Below are 17722 nucleotides of genomic sequence, written 5' to 3' on the forward strand. Positions count from 1 at the left end.
AAAATGAACTTATTGATCTTTTATTTGCATACACTATTTCCATTACCATGAAATATAAAAATCATTTTAACATTAACAAAAAACGAGGCATTCAGTGCAGGAGAACCACAAAGTAGTGAGCAAAGTGAAGGGAACAATATCTACCATTTATATAATAAAAAGAGAATCCAATTTACAAACATCTCCAACTTGTATATCAGTCCCTAAATTGAGCCCCAAAGTCATACCAACTACTTCCTATACTCCAATTAAGTTAAAAACTTAACAAGGCAAGAGCAGGATGAGGAAAACCAGTATGTTACAAAAATTGAAGACTAGTTTAGTTGTGTGGTGGTTAACTTATTTCATTCTCACTTCTTTAATGCTCAGTCCATTTGAATGCAAGCATAAATATGGTAGAAGCAAGCCAGATATCAATCACAATGAATGAGCAACCATCGCTATAGCATCTGGTGAATGGTGTTTGGAATTATGGAGCTGAATATCGTTTCATTGATCTTAAAAGGTAGAGGTGGCATTTGCTTCATTGCCTCTGACATGTCATTCATGCTGCCAAAATAATGAGACAAAAGCCAAATGAAAACAATAAAGTTAAATATCAATAAAAGGAGAGTTACAGAATTGTTATGTTTCACTTTAGTTTTCCTGTTGAGTATTGATCAAGGACTTGCAGTCATTCACACACCACGGTGTAAAAAGAAAAAAGAGAAAGATCACTTGGACTATTATGGCTTTGGTAAACAGAATATACTTTTGAACAACCAAAAAAAGCCTCTAGCTTACTCATTCAAAATTTTGATGATGTTGTCTCTCGTTTGGCTGAAAAGATTGATGTTCTCCTGAAACTGGAAACAAGAGAACAGAAAAGGCTTAGGGTCAGCGTTACAGTGACCAAGAATGGCTTAAGAAAGCAAAGGTATAGATATTTGAATCATAAATGAGTTTTAGAACAGTAAACTATACTAAGTCTATCAGAGACAATATAAAATACGCCAGCTGCAGTCATTTATTCAGTTTTGAACATCATAAGATACAATGATGCCAGGTTATCGACCAAATTTGCACATGATACCCAACAACAAAAGCATAGAGGGAAAAAATATTCATAGAGTAACTGAGTAAATAAAAGTATTGATACATCGCTCAGAGGATGACTGCCTGTGTTAAATAGAACACTTAAACTTCCCCCTTTACTCCATTAATTCACAAAGATGAATAAATCCATAGTGAACGATACCTACATAAGTTTATGAATGACAAACTTTGGTGAAATAAGACAGCAACCTTAGTGCCAGCACTGATACTTAAAAGTTGACTTTGTATTCATACACATATTTAAAGGACATAAACAAAAAATTTGAAAAGAACACAGGGATACACTTTATGCTCACATGTTTAACATTTTCTTTAACTTTCAGAAATGTTGTAATTGATAGATCTCTATAAACATAGGTTTACAAGCCTTGGCCGATAACTGGATGAAGAATCTAACACCTGTGAGTTCTCTACCTAAATTTTAAAAAAATGAAAGTAAAGAGAATAAGCTTAGACAAGTTCTCAACTCATCGAGGGAAATTTGGAAATAGAGAAATAGGAGGAAAAATATCTACTTCATACAAATGAAACCAACAAGGTTACTTCAGCAATTATGATTTATCCTTTTAGATGAAAAGTTAATTATTCCATGCATCAGACTAAATTAATTAAACAAGTAAAGAACTCGCCTGAAGAGCAGCAAGATTGGTAGAGATGTTATTCAAGGCCTGTGCATTTTTCTCTAAGAGCTCTCCTGCAGGGCCTCCAATAGCTACAAAAGGAACAAAACAAAGATCAAAGCAGACACTTCAACATTCAAAAGGAACATGCAAAAAAAAAAACATGAGATCTCCAAAGCAATGAAAAGGGCTACAAGACATAGATCATAAATGCAAACATCAAAATATTTACTGTTATGAAAGAAACGAACCTTTATGACAGATGCTGTCATCATTGTCCATCATCTTCATTGCAGGAGAATATGGGGAAACATTAGATTGAGCAGTAAAGTGAGATGATCTCACTGCAGGATCTGAAACCTTTTCCTGGAAAAAAAAGCAGTTTTCCGTAAATGCAATTATATGCTACATAGCTTTTGCTTCCTTTTTTCATCTTTTCAATGGTATTTCTTTCAAGCTAACCTTTTCTATATTTAACATGTAAAAACGAGAGAAAATTACAAGCTAGCTTTTTTTCAGTTTAGAACATTTAAAATAGAAGATGCTTGGCCTATTTCAAGATCGAAGGTATAATAATAACCAGCAGAATGCAATTCCATGGAGATGAACGAAATTCATTGGAATAATCTTTCCACCTGAATAGAAAAGACCAAACAACACTAAAAGGAGATGATATCATAACGGGCAGAACATGAAGATGCTTGCTACAACAAAAAAATAAAAGCCAAGGAGCTAATCCATTAACAATATGATAAGTATTCAAGCACTTGACGAATCCAAGCTCAAAAGCTGGTTACTAAGGGGAGTGGGAAGAACCAAACACTTAAATACTCCATCAAATTCCTATCATAGCAACACCTCTAACAGTTAACAACTTGGCAGCATTCAATCAAGGAAACTTCACTCGGTGACACTTCATTCAAGTCCTTGTTTGGTCAAACCCCTCCCTAGGTAGCTCTTTTCAAGACACCAAAAGTCAACACTGATACCAGTTGATAAGTACTCAAGCACTTGAGAAATTCACTCTTAAAGGGTAGCTCTTAGGGTGGAGAGTTAAACACCCAAATAGTTCATTGAACATCTCATATACTCGACATGGGACTTAGGCACCCAATAATATCCAAGTTTCTATCACAATTTCACTACAATAATCATTAACATATATAAAGTCTAACCATTTGCTTTCATATTTATTATCAGTTCAAAATAGTAAGTCGTATGATGGGGTGGTATTATATATTTCCCTCCTGTCAATATGTGTGGTTAAATGTGGGATGTAGGGTTGCCAGAGTAAATGCATTGGAAAACAACAAAAAGAAACAGAAAGATACTGTAGCATGCACATGACAGTGAAAGATGTTAAAAAGCACATCTACACTGGTATGCACAAGAGTGAGAACACAAAATACCCATTCAAATAATACATAGATGATATCAAATAAATGTAACTGGTACCTTTCTATCTTTACTTTTCCTTGAAAATTCATCCTTCCTTCTCTTGCAATTTTCCTTTTTCTGTAGAAAAATACAAGCCAGACAGGTCGTTAGTTGGAGAAAGTAACCAATTTAAAAATCTTTGGGACTTCTTTGGAACTTTATGAAATATATATTGAATATTTGTGGTAGATTTGTAAATTTAACTACTGTAGGTGCATACAACAACTTTGAGTTATAACAATGCCTTCAAAAGGAAAGCAAATAATGTTTGCTTAAAATAAGTGGCCAAAAAGAGGAGCAATCAATAACAAACTAGCTCAGCCTCTTAGAAATTGTGTTCATTTTAATCAGAGTATGCAGAAGCTAAGTGTAAAACAATCTCATCTTGTTTTATTTTCCATCAAGAATTAAAGTGTTGCAACTTGCAAAAGCTATGTAACTTTCCAGAACCATTCTAATTGTGGAAACTTCATAAATTAACCTTTCTTGCTGAAGGTAAGATGATTATCTTTAACCTTCAAAAAATAATAAACATAATGAAAGAAAAATAGTTTTATGCATCATCTCTAACAAAAAAATTAATAAACACTCTATCTAGGCTGAAAAACAGGTTAAGGCATTCATAGTGACATAAACGACTTGTGACAACAACACGTATGTAGCTTACATTCATCCACCTGACCCTCAGTGCTACATCCCGGACTGTCTTGTTATTTAGATTTATTGCTATCTTTGCATAGCGAGTGAGATTAGGTTCAGAAGCAAACCTACAAGTAAAAAAGAAAGTGTCTTTTCTTCAAACAATGACTAGCTACTGAACTTATTAAACACACTTACTCGTCAAGAAACAAATGTTAAAAGGCAAACAACATAACACTGAAATCACTGAATAAGCACAGAACGCAATTCAAGATTATCTGCTTACACATTAAAGTAAATACATGTAATAAAAATATTTGATTTCAAACTGCAATAACCAATCCACAACATTACAAGGTCACAAAAATACTTTAAAAGAAAAGGTGACACCAGAAAATATAGGTTAAAATACCCTTTTATACTCAGTTTTTCTTATGTTTCATTCTGGTTCCCTTAAAGTCTTTCTGTTGTACCATACAAACTTGGTCAATTTGGTAACATATGACCTTACAGACTATGAGAAATGTCACGTGAAATAAGTGTTTGTTATGTTCGCTATAAGTAAGATTGTTAATACAAAAAAATAATTAACGAAAGAATTAATTTGTTCAAACAAAGACATAAGATAAACATAGAGATTGAACTAAAACCAGAAAGAGTAAAATGAAGGACAACAAGCTTATAGAAAAAGAAAAAAGAAAAAAAAATACAAAGATACCATTACACATAATTGTTCTCGACAGATTCTAATGGAACTGCTTATCAGAACCTACTCCCATATCAAATACACCACATAGATAGCCAAAGTATTTATCAATATCATCAAAACATTAATACAGACACACTTTGAATTTCCAAAAACCATGTGCAAATCCCCCCACAGAACAAAAGGCTTTGAAAATAAAAATAAATAAAAAAGTAAAAGCTGAAACAACAAAGCAACAATCAACTCACAAAAAAGGAAAGAAAAGAAAATTCGGTATCATACAGAGAGAGTCCTTCTTCGAGAATGGTTTGTTCCCGAGGGGTCCAATCGAGGGCGATGCCAGAGTTGTGCTTCATGGCGAGCGCGGTGGGCGAAGTGTCGGCTGCCAAATTCCCGTTGAACGACGACGCAACATGGGTTGTCTGCTCTTCTTCGTGATTCCCAGAAGGGTTAGCCATTGAAAATTGATGCCCCTTTTTCCTTTTCTTTCCAAAGATTCCAAGGCTGAATCTTTACACGCGAATCTTTCACAATTGGCCAATTCCACGAAAAAAGGTATCCGAATTGACAGTTGGTTCCCGCCACTTACCATATAACATCAAAATACATTTGAAAATGAAACAAAAATTCAAAAAAAGAGGGAGTGAGGGAGAGAGAGAAGTTGATAACTATGGGCAAGTTACAGTGAAGAAGAAAGAAAAAGGATATGGATGATGGCAGATAGAGAAAGAGGAAAGGACGCACTGCTACTGTGAAAAATCATAGAGGAATTCTTTTCTGTCTTTACCAAAGCTTTAGCTTTTGATGAACGAAGAATCATCAAAGTATAAACATTTTTCATAAAACATGCTTTGTTTTTTCTATAAAATAAAAGAATTTATGCTTTAATAAAATAGAACCGGCAAAAAGAATATTGATTTTTAATCATTTTTAATACAATAAAAATATGTACATGAGATTAAAATCAAATTTTTATCTATTTTATAATCATTAAAAACATATTTTTGTCTAATTAAAAGATAGGCAAATAAAAAAATACATATAATTTACTCGTATAATCACTCATAACCATTTAAGATGAGCTTTTTAATTTTTTTAACTATTGTTTCTTAAATATTATTACATTTTATTTATACTCACCAGCACATAAATATAAATGCTGAAAATATAGATAAATGACACTTTATCTTCTTTTTTTTCAATAATCAATTTGCTTGTTAAATGTATAAAGTGGTGATAATTTAGTAGTTCAACGTCTGCGTAATGTGATAAAAAAAAATATATTCTTTCGTTATAAATCATGTAAAAGGTGTGACTTTTTTATTTATTTATAATTTAATACCAAATTAATCTAAAATATATAAATTAATTTTAAATATTATTATTTTATGACAAATAGTTTCATAGAAATTACATGTAACTGTTTAAGCTATTGCAATTTCAAATTCTTCTAGTTAGGTTGTTTTTTTTTTTGGGTTTTCTGAATCTCACACCACTCCGTAGTAATGAATCCGATTCCTTTTCAATCTGTAGCACGGCTTCCTCCGCCGCCGCCTTGGTTTCCGGTATTACCGTCGGAACCACCGAATTCGACTTCCTTTTGGGAGAACAGAAATGTCAGCGATCGCCTCAGGGAATTGCAACACACTCTCAATCTCGCAAAGGCAATGTATGTTCTTCTTGTTTTACACTGCGAAAACCTCTTTCAGTTATTTTATGATTGTAAGCTATTCTCATCGAAATTTCTTAGCAGGCTATCTGATATTGTTGAACTAGTTGAGTGTTATGTTGTGTAGGCAGAAGGAGCTAGAAATGTTGATGATGATAAAAGATGGTAATGGGGCTCTAGAAGGTGTGAAACTTGTCACAGATGAACCTTGCCTTTCTGGTTTTCTAAAATGTATAGAAGACGGAGGGGTTAGTGTAGAATCCCATGAATCATTTGCTGTGGAAGCAGCAAATTCTTTGATGTCAAAGCTAAGAGCTCAGCTGGAGCCTTTCCGGTATGTTGCTGATGAGGCAAGTCCATGGGAGGAGAAATCAGCTGTGGCTAGGCTTGCAAATAAAGTAAACAAGTCTAAACGGAATAAACTATGGAGGAAGAAAAAGAGGAAACGTGTTGCGGAGATGATTGCAAAGGTTGTTCTGCTTTGGTTTGGTTTGGTTTTGTTAGTTTTTCCCCCTTCATTGTAGCTTCTGTTTGAGACTGATTAATTAGTTGCTTTCTTTGTTGAAAAAATCTAGGAGCGTGAGCAATTTCAACAAATCGACAGGGAAGCCGATGATTGGGTTGCTAGGGAAAAGGCCAAGGAAATTGCTAACAGCAAGGTATTGAAACCTTTTCAAAATATGCCTACTTTTATTTTGATTGAAATTGGTTATTGTTTTTTACTTGAAGCTGAATGAAATAGCATGCTAGTATGATTTAAATTTTAATTACGAAGGGTTCTCAACAAGATATATGATTAGAATGGGTGCTTAAGTAAACATGAACTACTAGTTGATTATGGTAAAGTTCTCATACTTTATTATTATTGTTATTATTCCGATTTATTGTGCACTCCCTGTTGCTGTACTGTTTTTATGGCTATATACTTCCAGTTTCAGAGCGAGGTTAATTGAAAGGCATTCAGTTTATGAAATTTCAAATAACACATTTCTACATATTTGCTTCAAATCAATGTGTCTATTTGTCCGACTTGTTTCAAACTCTTTGCTGCTATGTTGTCTTTATTGTTCTCTGTGGAAAAATAGGGAAGGGTAACATTGATTCCTTGTTTTGGTAGTTGCCTATGGATATATTAGCAGTTACATTAGTTTGCATTGCAAGTCTTATCTAGGAAGAATTTCTATTTACAGGTATTGAAGATGAAAGAAATTGCGAAGTCTAAGGCCAAAGAAGAGAAGAAGAAACTAGAGGCTGAGGTAACTTTATTTTTTAACAAATGACTAGTAAACCATTGCCAATTTATGGTAGCTGTGAACTCTGAAGAACTTGGTCGAACATTCCATGCAAGGCAATATAACATGTTCTGACTTTGATTTGCACTTGTTAACTACTAAATCATATAATTTCTACCTTTATTTTTCAGTGCAGTATGTTTCTTAGCTCCTCACCATCAAATTCATTTTGCTGTCTTGTGTTTCTATTTTTGTCGTTTTTGTGGCTGCCGTGCCAAAGGGTTCATGGTTTTTTTTGGTATGTGTCTCTTAAAAAGCATATGCATGGCTTTCATCTGCCTGTGTGTTTATTTGCTGAACAAGAATCATGCCATTTATTTGCGTTCCTCATCATTTCCTCTTACTTTTCCATTGGGTGATGATTAATTGATTCTCTTACATTACTTTATATCACAGCTTGAGCTGCTCTTGGTAGTGGAGAAGCTTCAGGAGTTACGCTCCATAAGAATACAAAGGTTGAAAAAACAAGGTATATATAAGAAAACCACTCTGCTTCTTGTTATCTGTGCTATGAACTTATGATTATTATAGTGCACATTATTACTTGGTCTCTTTGTCAGTCTGCTTGGTTTCTTTTTCTCCATCCTTGTTGCCATTTGTACCATTTTAACTTGTTATTTACTTTTTTTACCTTCGCAGTACTGAATACTGGTTTATGATTGATTGATTTGATTTGATCATATCTATAAATTATGTGTGCCAGAATTCAAGCTCTGATACTTTAGCATTTTGATTCTAAATAGATAACTATTCACCTTATAAATGTATCGTGAGAAATATATAATCAACACATTTGCTAATTATCAAACTGAAACTGTACATTCTTAATGGTTTTAGTTGTTTTTCTAATTGGAAAATCTTCAATATTCACATTTTTTGTGCATACAAGAGTTTGTAATATTCATATATTTACATATTTAACGAATACTTTTCTTATGAATTTTTAAAAATGATCAGGCCATTTTCTCCCAGAGGAGGATGACAAGTTTCTTGAGAGAGTTCAAGCTGCAGTGAAAGAAGAGGAGCGTGAAGCTTTGGCTGCAGTTGAAGCAGATGCTGCTAAAGAAGCAATTGCAACTGCTGAGGAATCCAGGAAAGCTATTCAGAATCAAGGGAAACTGTCAAAAGAAGGCAATGATGATAGTGAAGTAAAGGAGAACAAAGAGCAAATAGTTCCCAGTGTGACTGAAGACGGATCTGGTCCATTGGATGAGAATAAATCCAGTAAAATAGAACAGATCAGTGGAGGAGCATATGATCCTTTGGCAAATTTACCCATTGAGTTCTACCATTATTATCATGGAAGCAACAATGATATGGGTACACTTATTGAGGTAAACTCAACTAATTTTGTTTTTAAATTCTACATTTTCTTGGATAACAGCACTTTTCTTTTTGTTTTCTTAGAATAATTACATAACTAGTCAACTTTTCTGTGTTTGAAGACTGCTAGTTTTACCTGATTGGTTCACTATTTGCCTAATGAACTTTTTTTTAATTACCAGCTTATGTTTAATTCACTTGCTTGTTCATTATAATTTTTTTATTGTTAATGTTATGGCTGGCATACAATCTCATGCAGGTTAGAAGAGGATGGGATGCCTATATCAGACCTGGTGGAAGGTAAGAATGATGAAACTTTTGTGGTAATGCTTAATTCTTTGGGTGGGGTGACCATGGAGGGGTATTTTACTTATAGATCTCAATGCCCGAAGTAATTTCACATATAAATCTTATGAATATTTTACCTCATTTCTTAAGTGCATACGAAAGTTGCTTTTAGTGAAATATTTTTATGTTTTATGCATATCTATGATTATATTTCAACAGAGTTAAGAGAGAGAACGTTGGGTGTTAAGTTCTTAAAATATATTTATGAGAGGTCTAGACTCTAACTAAAGTACCAGACTCACCACCACCTTTTATTACACTAATGATCTGTACACTCTATATTAGATATCACACAATCTGTTCCACTGTTCTTACTTCACATGTTTGTGCTGTAGTTACGTTTAGAATGTATTTTCATAGTTGCTTTCACTCATTTTGGTTAGTGTCTAGTATGCATGTATCGTAATCAGTGTGAAAAATGAAAATCAATCATTTATCTTATTTGATATTTTTTCCTTGCATCCAGCCGCATACCTGGGCACTGGGTTCAGCCTCCTCCACCAGCTAATGAGATATGGGCATCTTACTTGGTGGGGCCTAGATGATTAGTTAACAAATCAACAGTTTTGTACAAAGATGTTATCCCGTCATATGGTAAGTTTTGAAGGTTTGACCTATGTTCCTGACCAACCTCAGCTATACGCTTTGTGGCGGCATGTTTACATATTTGTAACTTGCTCATCATGTATTCAGTTCATACGTGTTATTGTTAAATTTACATGAAGATAAAGAGAAAAAATTACTTATACTTCCTTTTTCTAAACAACAATGGCAATTTACATTGAAAGGAAAGCTATGCTAGACTCGTCGATTTACAGTTAAATCACATTTTATTGTTAAAACGTATTTACATGCTTTCAGAAACCTTGTTCTATATTAGTTAAATCTTACCGTGAGGTGAAGGGGAAGTCATGATGGAACACTTTTCTGCTTCGTGTGGTAGAGTTAAACACATGGAAAATACAGAGGTTCAGAAAATAGCGATGGCATGTCAAAATTCAGGCTGTTTGGTTGTGAAGAAATTGGGAGCAAAGAAAAATATCACACGTGGCTCTCACAACAAAATTAGTAAAGTACTTAATGGTTCCAGAAAGTTATAGACACTTGATGAGCTCCTGATTTTTTATTTATTTTTGGATGAGTCCTTGAAAAAAATTTTCAACCAACATTTTAGTCCTTCTGTTAGTAGGAGTATTGACAGAAGTTCAAATCATTAATTATAATAGTGACGACTCCTTTTTCATTCTTAGATGACTCTTAATTGTCAGTTACAATGTAGAGTAGACTTTTCAACTCTAGTGGAAGTTCAAATCCTTGATGCTTTTGTTAGAAAAGTACTTCATCAACTGCTGAGTGTTGTGGACATGAAAGACAGCACGATGAAGTTGAGATCCACCCTGGAAGAACAGAAGTCCATCATTGAAATAGTAGAACCAGTGACTGAGTAGATAGATTATCTTAACTATCGATTGTGTTTGATAAACAAATGGCAGAAAAATCCTCAAAAGGTGTTGCTTCGGGTGGCTTGTATATAAATTTTTACTGGCAACTCTAATCCTATGAAATGGCACATGCATTAGATATGAAGTGAAACATTCAAGTGTTTTGAATGTGAGAATATGCAGCAGTAGGCCCATCTGCACTAATGTGAGAGGACATGGAACTCTATAGAAAGTTGCATCAGAAAAACATCAATCAAATAGTTTATTTTATTTTATTTATTTGCATTGCAATACTGAAGGGACGGAGTTAAAAAACCAAATATGGATGGTCTGTATGTTGAGGAAGGATATTGTTAATATAAGCTTTGGGTTATATGCTAAGAGTTGCATTATGGTTCCAATTCTTACTTTTAATTTTTAAATTTTCTTATCAATTAAAATTAATTATTATTTTTTTATAAATTTTATATAAACCATTAAATAATTAATATGAATTAAAAATTTAATATATCTTTTACTATTTATTTTGTAAATATTATTGATTTTTTTTTCTAATTTAAAGTTATGAATTTTATTATTATTTTAATGAATTCTATTTTTAATATTTATTTTAATTTTTAACTTAAATTATTTTGAAAAAAATTAATATATTTAATAAATACATATTTACAATATTAATTTAAATAATTTATTTAAATTATAACTTAAATTTCAATTTATGATCAAATTAACTTATCATTATTAAAAAGTTACAATGTTATTAATGTTAAAACATAAAAAATGTAATATACAAGAAAATAATATTTTTCAGAGTATTATATTATTTTAAAATAGAAAATAATTGTTATTGCGATTTTCCAGAAACCCTTTGTAATAGGGGTGGTTTTCGAACCCCGAATAGTTTTGATGGTTTTAGTTTCGGCATATTTAGTAGAATTTCGATAAATTATTGTGATTTTTCAGAAAAAATAGACGCGGTTTAACATATTTTTCTCAGGAAACATATTTTCTAAGAGTTAAAATTATCAATAACATTAAGAATAACTCCCGAAAAAATTACAAATTTTTTAGTGTTGATTAGTTTTTTACATAGAAACAATCCCATAAGCTATCAAAATAATTACATGTTAATTTAGACTTAAACATCAAATCAAACATACAACAAAATATTACTTTAATTAATACTCTTATTATGATAATTGATTGTGTTTAATCTTTTTAACTATAGCCTAGTGATAACATGTTTGGGTAGAATAATTGTGTTAATCATGTTTTTGGTTTTAGATTTGAACTTAAAATTAAAGTTTTTTTCTTCAAAATTTTAATATATTTTCTTCAAATTTTAAACATAAACAGATGCAGTTTTTCTTTTAAAATTGAATTGTGTTAAATTTTATTAAATTTATTAAGTAGTGTTCTAAATTGACATTTGTTAGCTGTTAAATAATTCAAATATAATATATTTAAAGTTTTGAAATTAAACTATATTAAACATGGAGAAAAAAAACGAATACTAATTTTATATTAAAATTTGAAAATTAAAAATATATTTAATCTTTTTGTTATTTATCATATTTTGCATCTTTTCTTCAAGAGGTATCAATACATTTTCAGCAACACTGCTATAAATATCTCTACTCATATTAATTGAAATTTATTTAAAATAACAAAATTTAGTATTTAAAATTTAGTGTTTCTACTTTACAAAGCATGTCGTTGGATGGAAACTTATGTTTATGTTGTCATTCATCGTTGTTGGTTTTATTCATTTTCATGGATTCTATCCTTTTCATTTTTTTGTACAATTCTATTATGTTATTCTCTAAAGTTAACTCTTTGACGTCTTTTAATGTGAAAATTATAATTAATATTAATTTATATATATAAATTACATTTAACCATTCAAATTTATAATATTTGTTCATAGTTAGAAGGTTAAGGGTTTATTTAACTTCTAATATAATATGAAAAGTTGATTATATTATAAAAATTTTGTAGGTTATTTTAGGAAAACACTAAAAAGATTTATATAAAAGATCAATATATTAGTTTTAACTTAAAATCTTAAACAATAAATTTATGTGAGTCCTCTTGCTTAAATATTGTGTATTTTACTTACTTTTATTCATTATAAATTTTTTAACTCATTATAAATTTCTAACTAATTTAACAAACGAATAATAAATTTTATTTTATGTGATGTTTTAATATAAATGTTTTAGACTTATATTTGACATAAAAGACTTTTATGAGAATATCTTATGTTAAGATGGTAACGTGAAATAGTTTAAAATTATGGTATTTTGCTTTTCGTCTCACGTATGGGATTTGATAAACAATACGTACAAGTTTTCCTCTTGAAGATCCATGACAACGAAATCAAAAACTAAAAAATATTATCAACATAAGACTAAACCATATATAACATCATTTTCTATTAATAAATAATTACCCATGAAAACTACCTTTTTACATAAATAATTTTAAATAATTATATTATTTGATTGCAAATGATTATAACTTTTTTTTATGTCATATATTAGTACATAATTAATATAACCATACAAGGCACTTTATTTTTTGTGGTTGAGGACCTAGAAAAAGAAAAAGAAAATATCTCATATATATTTTATAAATAAAATATACAGTTAACATTTCATCAATACAGGAATATGACTTCTCCACACTCTTTATGGATATCTTTCGTATATTTATATAAAAATATTTTTTTTATTCATAATATATGTTGTATGGTTTTCAGAAATATTTTAATTATTATATCTGTTGTGGAAAAAGCGTTTGCAATTTTTTTTTATTTCAGTAAAACCTTTTATTTCATAAATAGTTGCAAAAACAGTGGAAATGATAAAATCACATGTTTTTTATTATTATTTTGTATAAACATCTTCAAATAGAATGATAATAAGGTGATGTTTTTTCTATTTTTTATTAGAATATAAAAATATTTTTCCCTCAATCTATGACTTTTTATTATTTTATTTTGATATTATCAATCTGTTAAATTTTATTTAATATAATCGCCTTTTCTAAATCTTTTAAACAAAAATCCAAACATCAACCTTTGGTACAAGTATTAGTCTATAATGATTAATGATATGGATTGATTTTTTTAACTGTTTAAAAATATATATAGTTAACTATTATATTTTTTTATCTAATTCACAATTTTTAAGAAATTATTAACAAAAAGCTAGTAATTATTGTGACAAAAGATTGCAAGTGTTTTCATTGTGTAATTATAACATTATAATAACATAAAAAAAAAACTCATTTCGTAACTTTTTTTTATATATACATACACATATTTTATAAATGTAATATGTATTTTAGTAATATTTTGTATTTTGATAATTATCACAATAGTTATTTTTTATTTATGTTTATTATTTTAAAAGAAAAGTAAGCACATAACACATTACGGGCAATTTTTTAATAACCCTAAAAAAAATAGATATATTTACATCTATCCAACATAAAAAATATACTTTTTATGCTTTAGATTAGTGATCAAATGAATTACTTTCATATTCTAACAAATTAGTTTAGTAAATTAAAAAAATTAATGTAAGTTACTTTTGTTGATAATTTTTACAGATTAACTGTGGTTAAATCTTTTGATGCATCAAATAGATTAACTTTTAAAAAAGTACGTAACCAAACCATTAAAAAAAATAAAAACAATCAATAATAGTTATCTTCTCACTATAATACTTTGTTGGTTTTAATAGTTATACTTTGCATGGATGATTTGAGGTTTGGAAACAAAAACAATGTTTTTCCATGATTTATATTCTTTGATAAATATATTCCTGTACATATTTGACTATGGGAGTTTAATATATATATATATATATATATATATATATATATATATATATATATATATATGACAATTTTTTTACAAAAGTTTATGTGGTAATTTGTGATTGATCTATTTCAAATATACATACCAATAAAACAATAACACATAATCTATTGTTAAAAAATTGTTAACATATCATGATCATATATAATATAATATAAAATCACCAAGACAATGTAAAAATAATAAACATTTCATCTTTTACACTAATACAAATCTTGACAATAAGATAATGTTATTTTTATATATAGGATCCATAATCTACTTTATAATTTCACAAAGAAATATAACATTGTTTAGAAATAAAGTTAAATTATGTTATTAAAAATTGCATATAGTCTTCCTCTTCAAGACACACCTTATTTCTTAGAAATAATATGAGAATAAGACTACCATAGAACATACTATTTAAAATAAAAAAATTATGATAAGTTAAGTTTATGTTTATTAATTTTATATTTATTTGAAATTATATTTAACATCAATAATTATATAAAAGGTATTGTCCATTTTGAAATTAAGATTTTATCATTTTTATCTTTAAAAAATATCTCAAAATATTAAAGATTTTTTTTAATACGTTAAAATATCACAAAATATTATTTCATATATTTAAAGTTGTTAATAGGGTTATACATATTTACAAGAAAGATTTAAAATTTAGCATATAAAAACTTATATGTTATGTGACAAGTTAATGTTGCGAGTTTTTAAGCAACAAGTTAATATATTTGAAGTCACTTTTTGTACTTCTCCCACATCTTTATGTGATGCATATGTTGAAATGAGTAAAACTAATTGACAGTTTAACTTACAATTATATGTAATATGTTGTTAACCTTTAATATTTTTTTATATATGTTTTATATTATATAGTATTAATTGTTATCTGAGTTATTGTTTTTTATAAATTATGTTTTTGTTAATTGAAATATTTTATATTTAATTTATCACAACTGTGGTTTATACTTTTTTTAGATGATAAGTAGTGTCTTTCCCTTTAAAATTTAATCTCTCTTCTTATTATAGAGTTAGATCTTTAAATTATTTTTGCTTGACAAAAAATTTATCCGTTAATTTTCCATTTTATTTTTTATAGAATTTATCTATAAAAAAAATAGAATAATGAACTTGTAAATTTAAAATACTAAATATAGAATGAGAATTAGCAGAAGAACATAGAAACCACTTCCTAGGAAAAATAAATTTTTTATGAATGGTTTGTTTAAAAATAAAAATTACAACCAAATAAAAAGGAGAAATGTACAAGTGGTAAAGAATAATTTGTTTCAATAATATATCCTTTTAAAAAGTAATTATTTTAGCAGTATTGCAATTTTAAAACACGTTCGTATATCCTAAAATTCCTCATAAAAGTTGAAGTCATCTTATTTAAATTTGTTATGGTAAGAGATAATATATAGAATAAAGACAATAACTAAAATTAAACTAGGAACATTAATACTTTAAACAAATATTAGAATAAAACATTCTAATTCTTTTGGCACAGTTATTGATTTGATCTATTTTTTGTTTTTTTTAAACAATTCAATTTAATCATTTTCATTATGTTTGAATAGAAGTCATTAGTTAATGATGACATGAAGAATATACAAATGACAGAAATGTTAAATTTGGATTGTATTTAATACTTTAATACTTTAAGATTATTTGTTTTTAACTTGTTTATGTAATTTGTGGGATACGAAATTAAACTTTTTTCTTTCGTGGCGATGGCTCTAGGGTTTCGATAAAACACTTACTTATAAATATGAAGAACTTGTTGTATAGAAAATAACTAGGATGGTTAAAAATGGTGTAAGACAATTTTGAATTATCCAAATTATAAGGTTAGACTCATGAAATTTTTGTTATTATTAGTTTTTGTTGAAGTTTGTACTTAAATACGAAGTTATATTTTCATCTTATTTTTGTGATAATAAAGTGAAAGTAAAACTGAAGATGATAGTGATGAAATGGACGTTACTATTGTGAGGCAAATGAGAGAAATATATAATATAGTGAAAGAGGTTAAAGGTTTTGAGAAGGTGATCGAATGGAAATATAAAGAAAGACTTAACAAAATAGAAAAGCACAAAACAACACAAATATATGGAACTTAAGGTAAATAGTCAAATGGTTCATAGATGACCAAGAATTAGAACCATGAAAACACAAAAGATGAAATGGTAGAAAAGCAAGACAAGTAAAGAACACATAAGAACACAAAAAAGCAATAAAGATAACCAAGAACTGAGAAACTTAGCTCTTTTAAAATCAAAGCTCTTGATACCAAATGATGGTAGACTCCTCCTCCAGCCTATATGACTCAAGTAAGGTGGGTGAACCCAAGGATGAGATGGTGCGCGAAAGCTACAGATGTGGGGGATATATTGGCTCAGTTTTAGTGATTTAATGGTGACGAGAATATGGTATTTAGGTACAGTCAAAAGAGGTTGAGTCAACTCTTAAAGAAAGGTGGCTAAAAGAAACCTAGAAGAGATGTTCTAGTCTTTGGTGACCTAAGTGAGTAGTATGACACAAATATGGTAGCATAACAATACTTAAATCAAAGGTGAATTTACATGAAAAGAGATACATATTTATAAGCTTAAGTAACTTTAAAGGTCTCTCTAAATTGTAGAAGCAAAACCCAATACTCTAACTTGGAGACCAAGATATAATCATCTTCATTAGGAGGAGAATGACACATTACAAGAGCATGTGCCTCACAAAATAGAGCACTTAGATATCACTCTAGCCAAGGACCCACAAACTTCTAGAATTTCAAACTTTTGTTTGCATAAGTTGAACTTCTTCTAGAAGGTTTATGCTCCAAGGTAGGGTTTTTACCTTAGATCTATGTGTTTTCTTAGGGCCAACCTCCTTTAGGTCCAAATCCCTACGCTACAACCTTAGGCCAAAATACAATAACCAAAAGAAAATATATACTATTTGACTTATTATACAAGGTCTAAAAGGAAAACCCTATACTATTAAACTCATAATACAAAGCCCAACGAAACATATTTTATTAAAATATCACTAACACATAATGAAAAAAGTTTAAGTCTACCTTCCACGAATGATTTTGACTCTTCTTAAGTTTGTTTGGCCATGCTTAAGGGATATGTCATCGATAAATAAAGAATATTAAATTTTTTTATAAATTTTATAGGGATCAAAATATAAAAAACTTCATTAATACGAAAATTTATTTGAGAAAGAAGGTAAAAGAAAAAATAATCAAACATTTTACTCAAGTAGT

The 17722-nt window shown here is 29.2% G+C and overlaps 2 protein-coding genes across 5 annotated transcripts; one reads left to right on the plus strand and one right to left on the minus strand.

Moving 5' to 3' along the window:
• Positions 1-125: 125 nt before the first annotated feature.
• On the minus strand, positions 126-5330 carry LOC124823140 (uncharacterized). Of its 2 annotated transcripts, XR_015785266.1 has the most exons (8): positions 4780-5330; positions 3820-3919; positions 3171-3230; positions 1967-2081; positions 1725-1807; positions 1392-1509; positions 784-845; positions 472-549 (listed from the first exon to the last, which is right to left on the minus strand). XR_015785266.1 is itself a non-coding variant. In XM_047295284.2 (7 exons), exons 1-7 carry the CDS (start codon positions 4953-4955, stop codon positions 441-443), a joined length of 705 nt encoding a protein of 234 aa, XP_047151240.1. In that variant the 5' UTR covers positions 4956-5324; the 3' UTR covers positions 126-440. The 2 variants fall into 2 exon arrangements, 1 of the variants encoding a protein (XP_047151240.1); XM_047295284.2 differs by lacking the exon at positions 1392-1509 and having other exon boundaries at positions 126-549; positions 4780-5324.
• Positions 5331-5926: 596 nt separating this feature from the next.
• Positions 5927-10850, plus strand: LOC124823152 (U11/U12 small nuclear ribonucleoprotein). 3 transcript variants are annotated; one of them, XM_088108427.1, is made up of 9 exons: positions 5927-6166; positions 6294-6636; positions 6742-6825; positions 7357-7422; positions 7855-7927; positions 8416-8792; positions 9041-9081; positions 9596-9723; positions 9991-10850. In XM_088108427.1, exons 1-8 carry the CDS (start codon positions 6003-6005, stop codon positions 9672-9674), a joined length of 1227 nt encoding a protein of 408 aa, XP_087964553.1. In that variant the 5' UTR covers positions 5927-6002; the 3' UTR covers positions 9675-9723; positions 9991-10850. The 3 variants fall into 3 exon arrangements, with proteins under 3 accessions (XP_087964553.1, XP_087964554.1, XP_047151258.1); XM_088108428.1 differs by having other exon boundaries at positions 10073-10850; XM_047295302.2 differs by lacking the exon at positions 9991-10850 and having other exon boundaries at positions 9596-9877.
• Positions 10851-17722: the final 6872 nt, after the last annotated feature.

This window comes from Vigna umbellata, chromosome 3 (assembly GCF_029865625.1).
Source record: "Vigna umbellata cultivar VRB3 chromosome 3, Vumbellata_1.0, whole genome shotgun sequence".
NCBI classification, from domain to species: Eukaryota; Viridiplantae; Streptophyta; class Magnoliopsida; order Fabales; family Fabaceae; genus Vigna; species Vigna umbellata.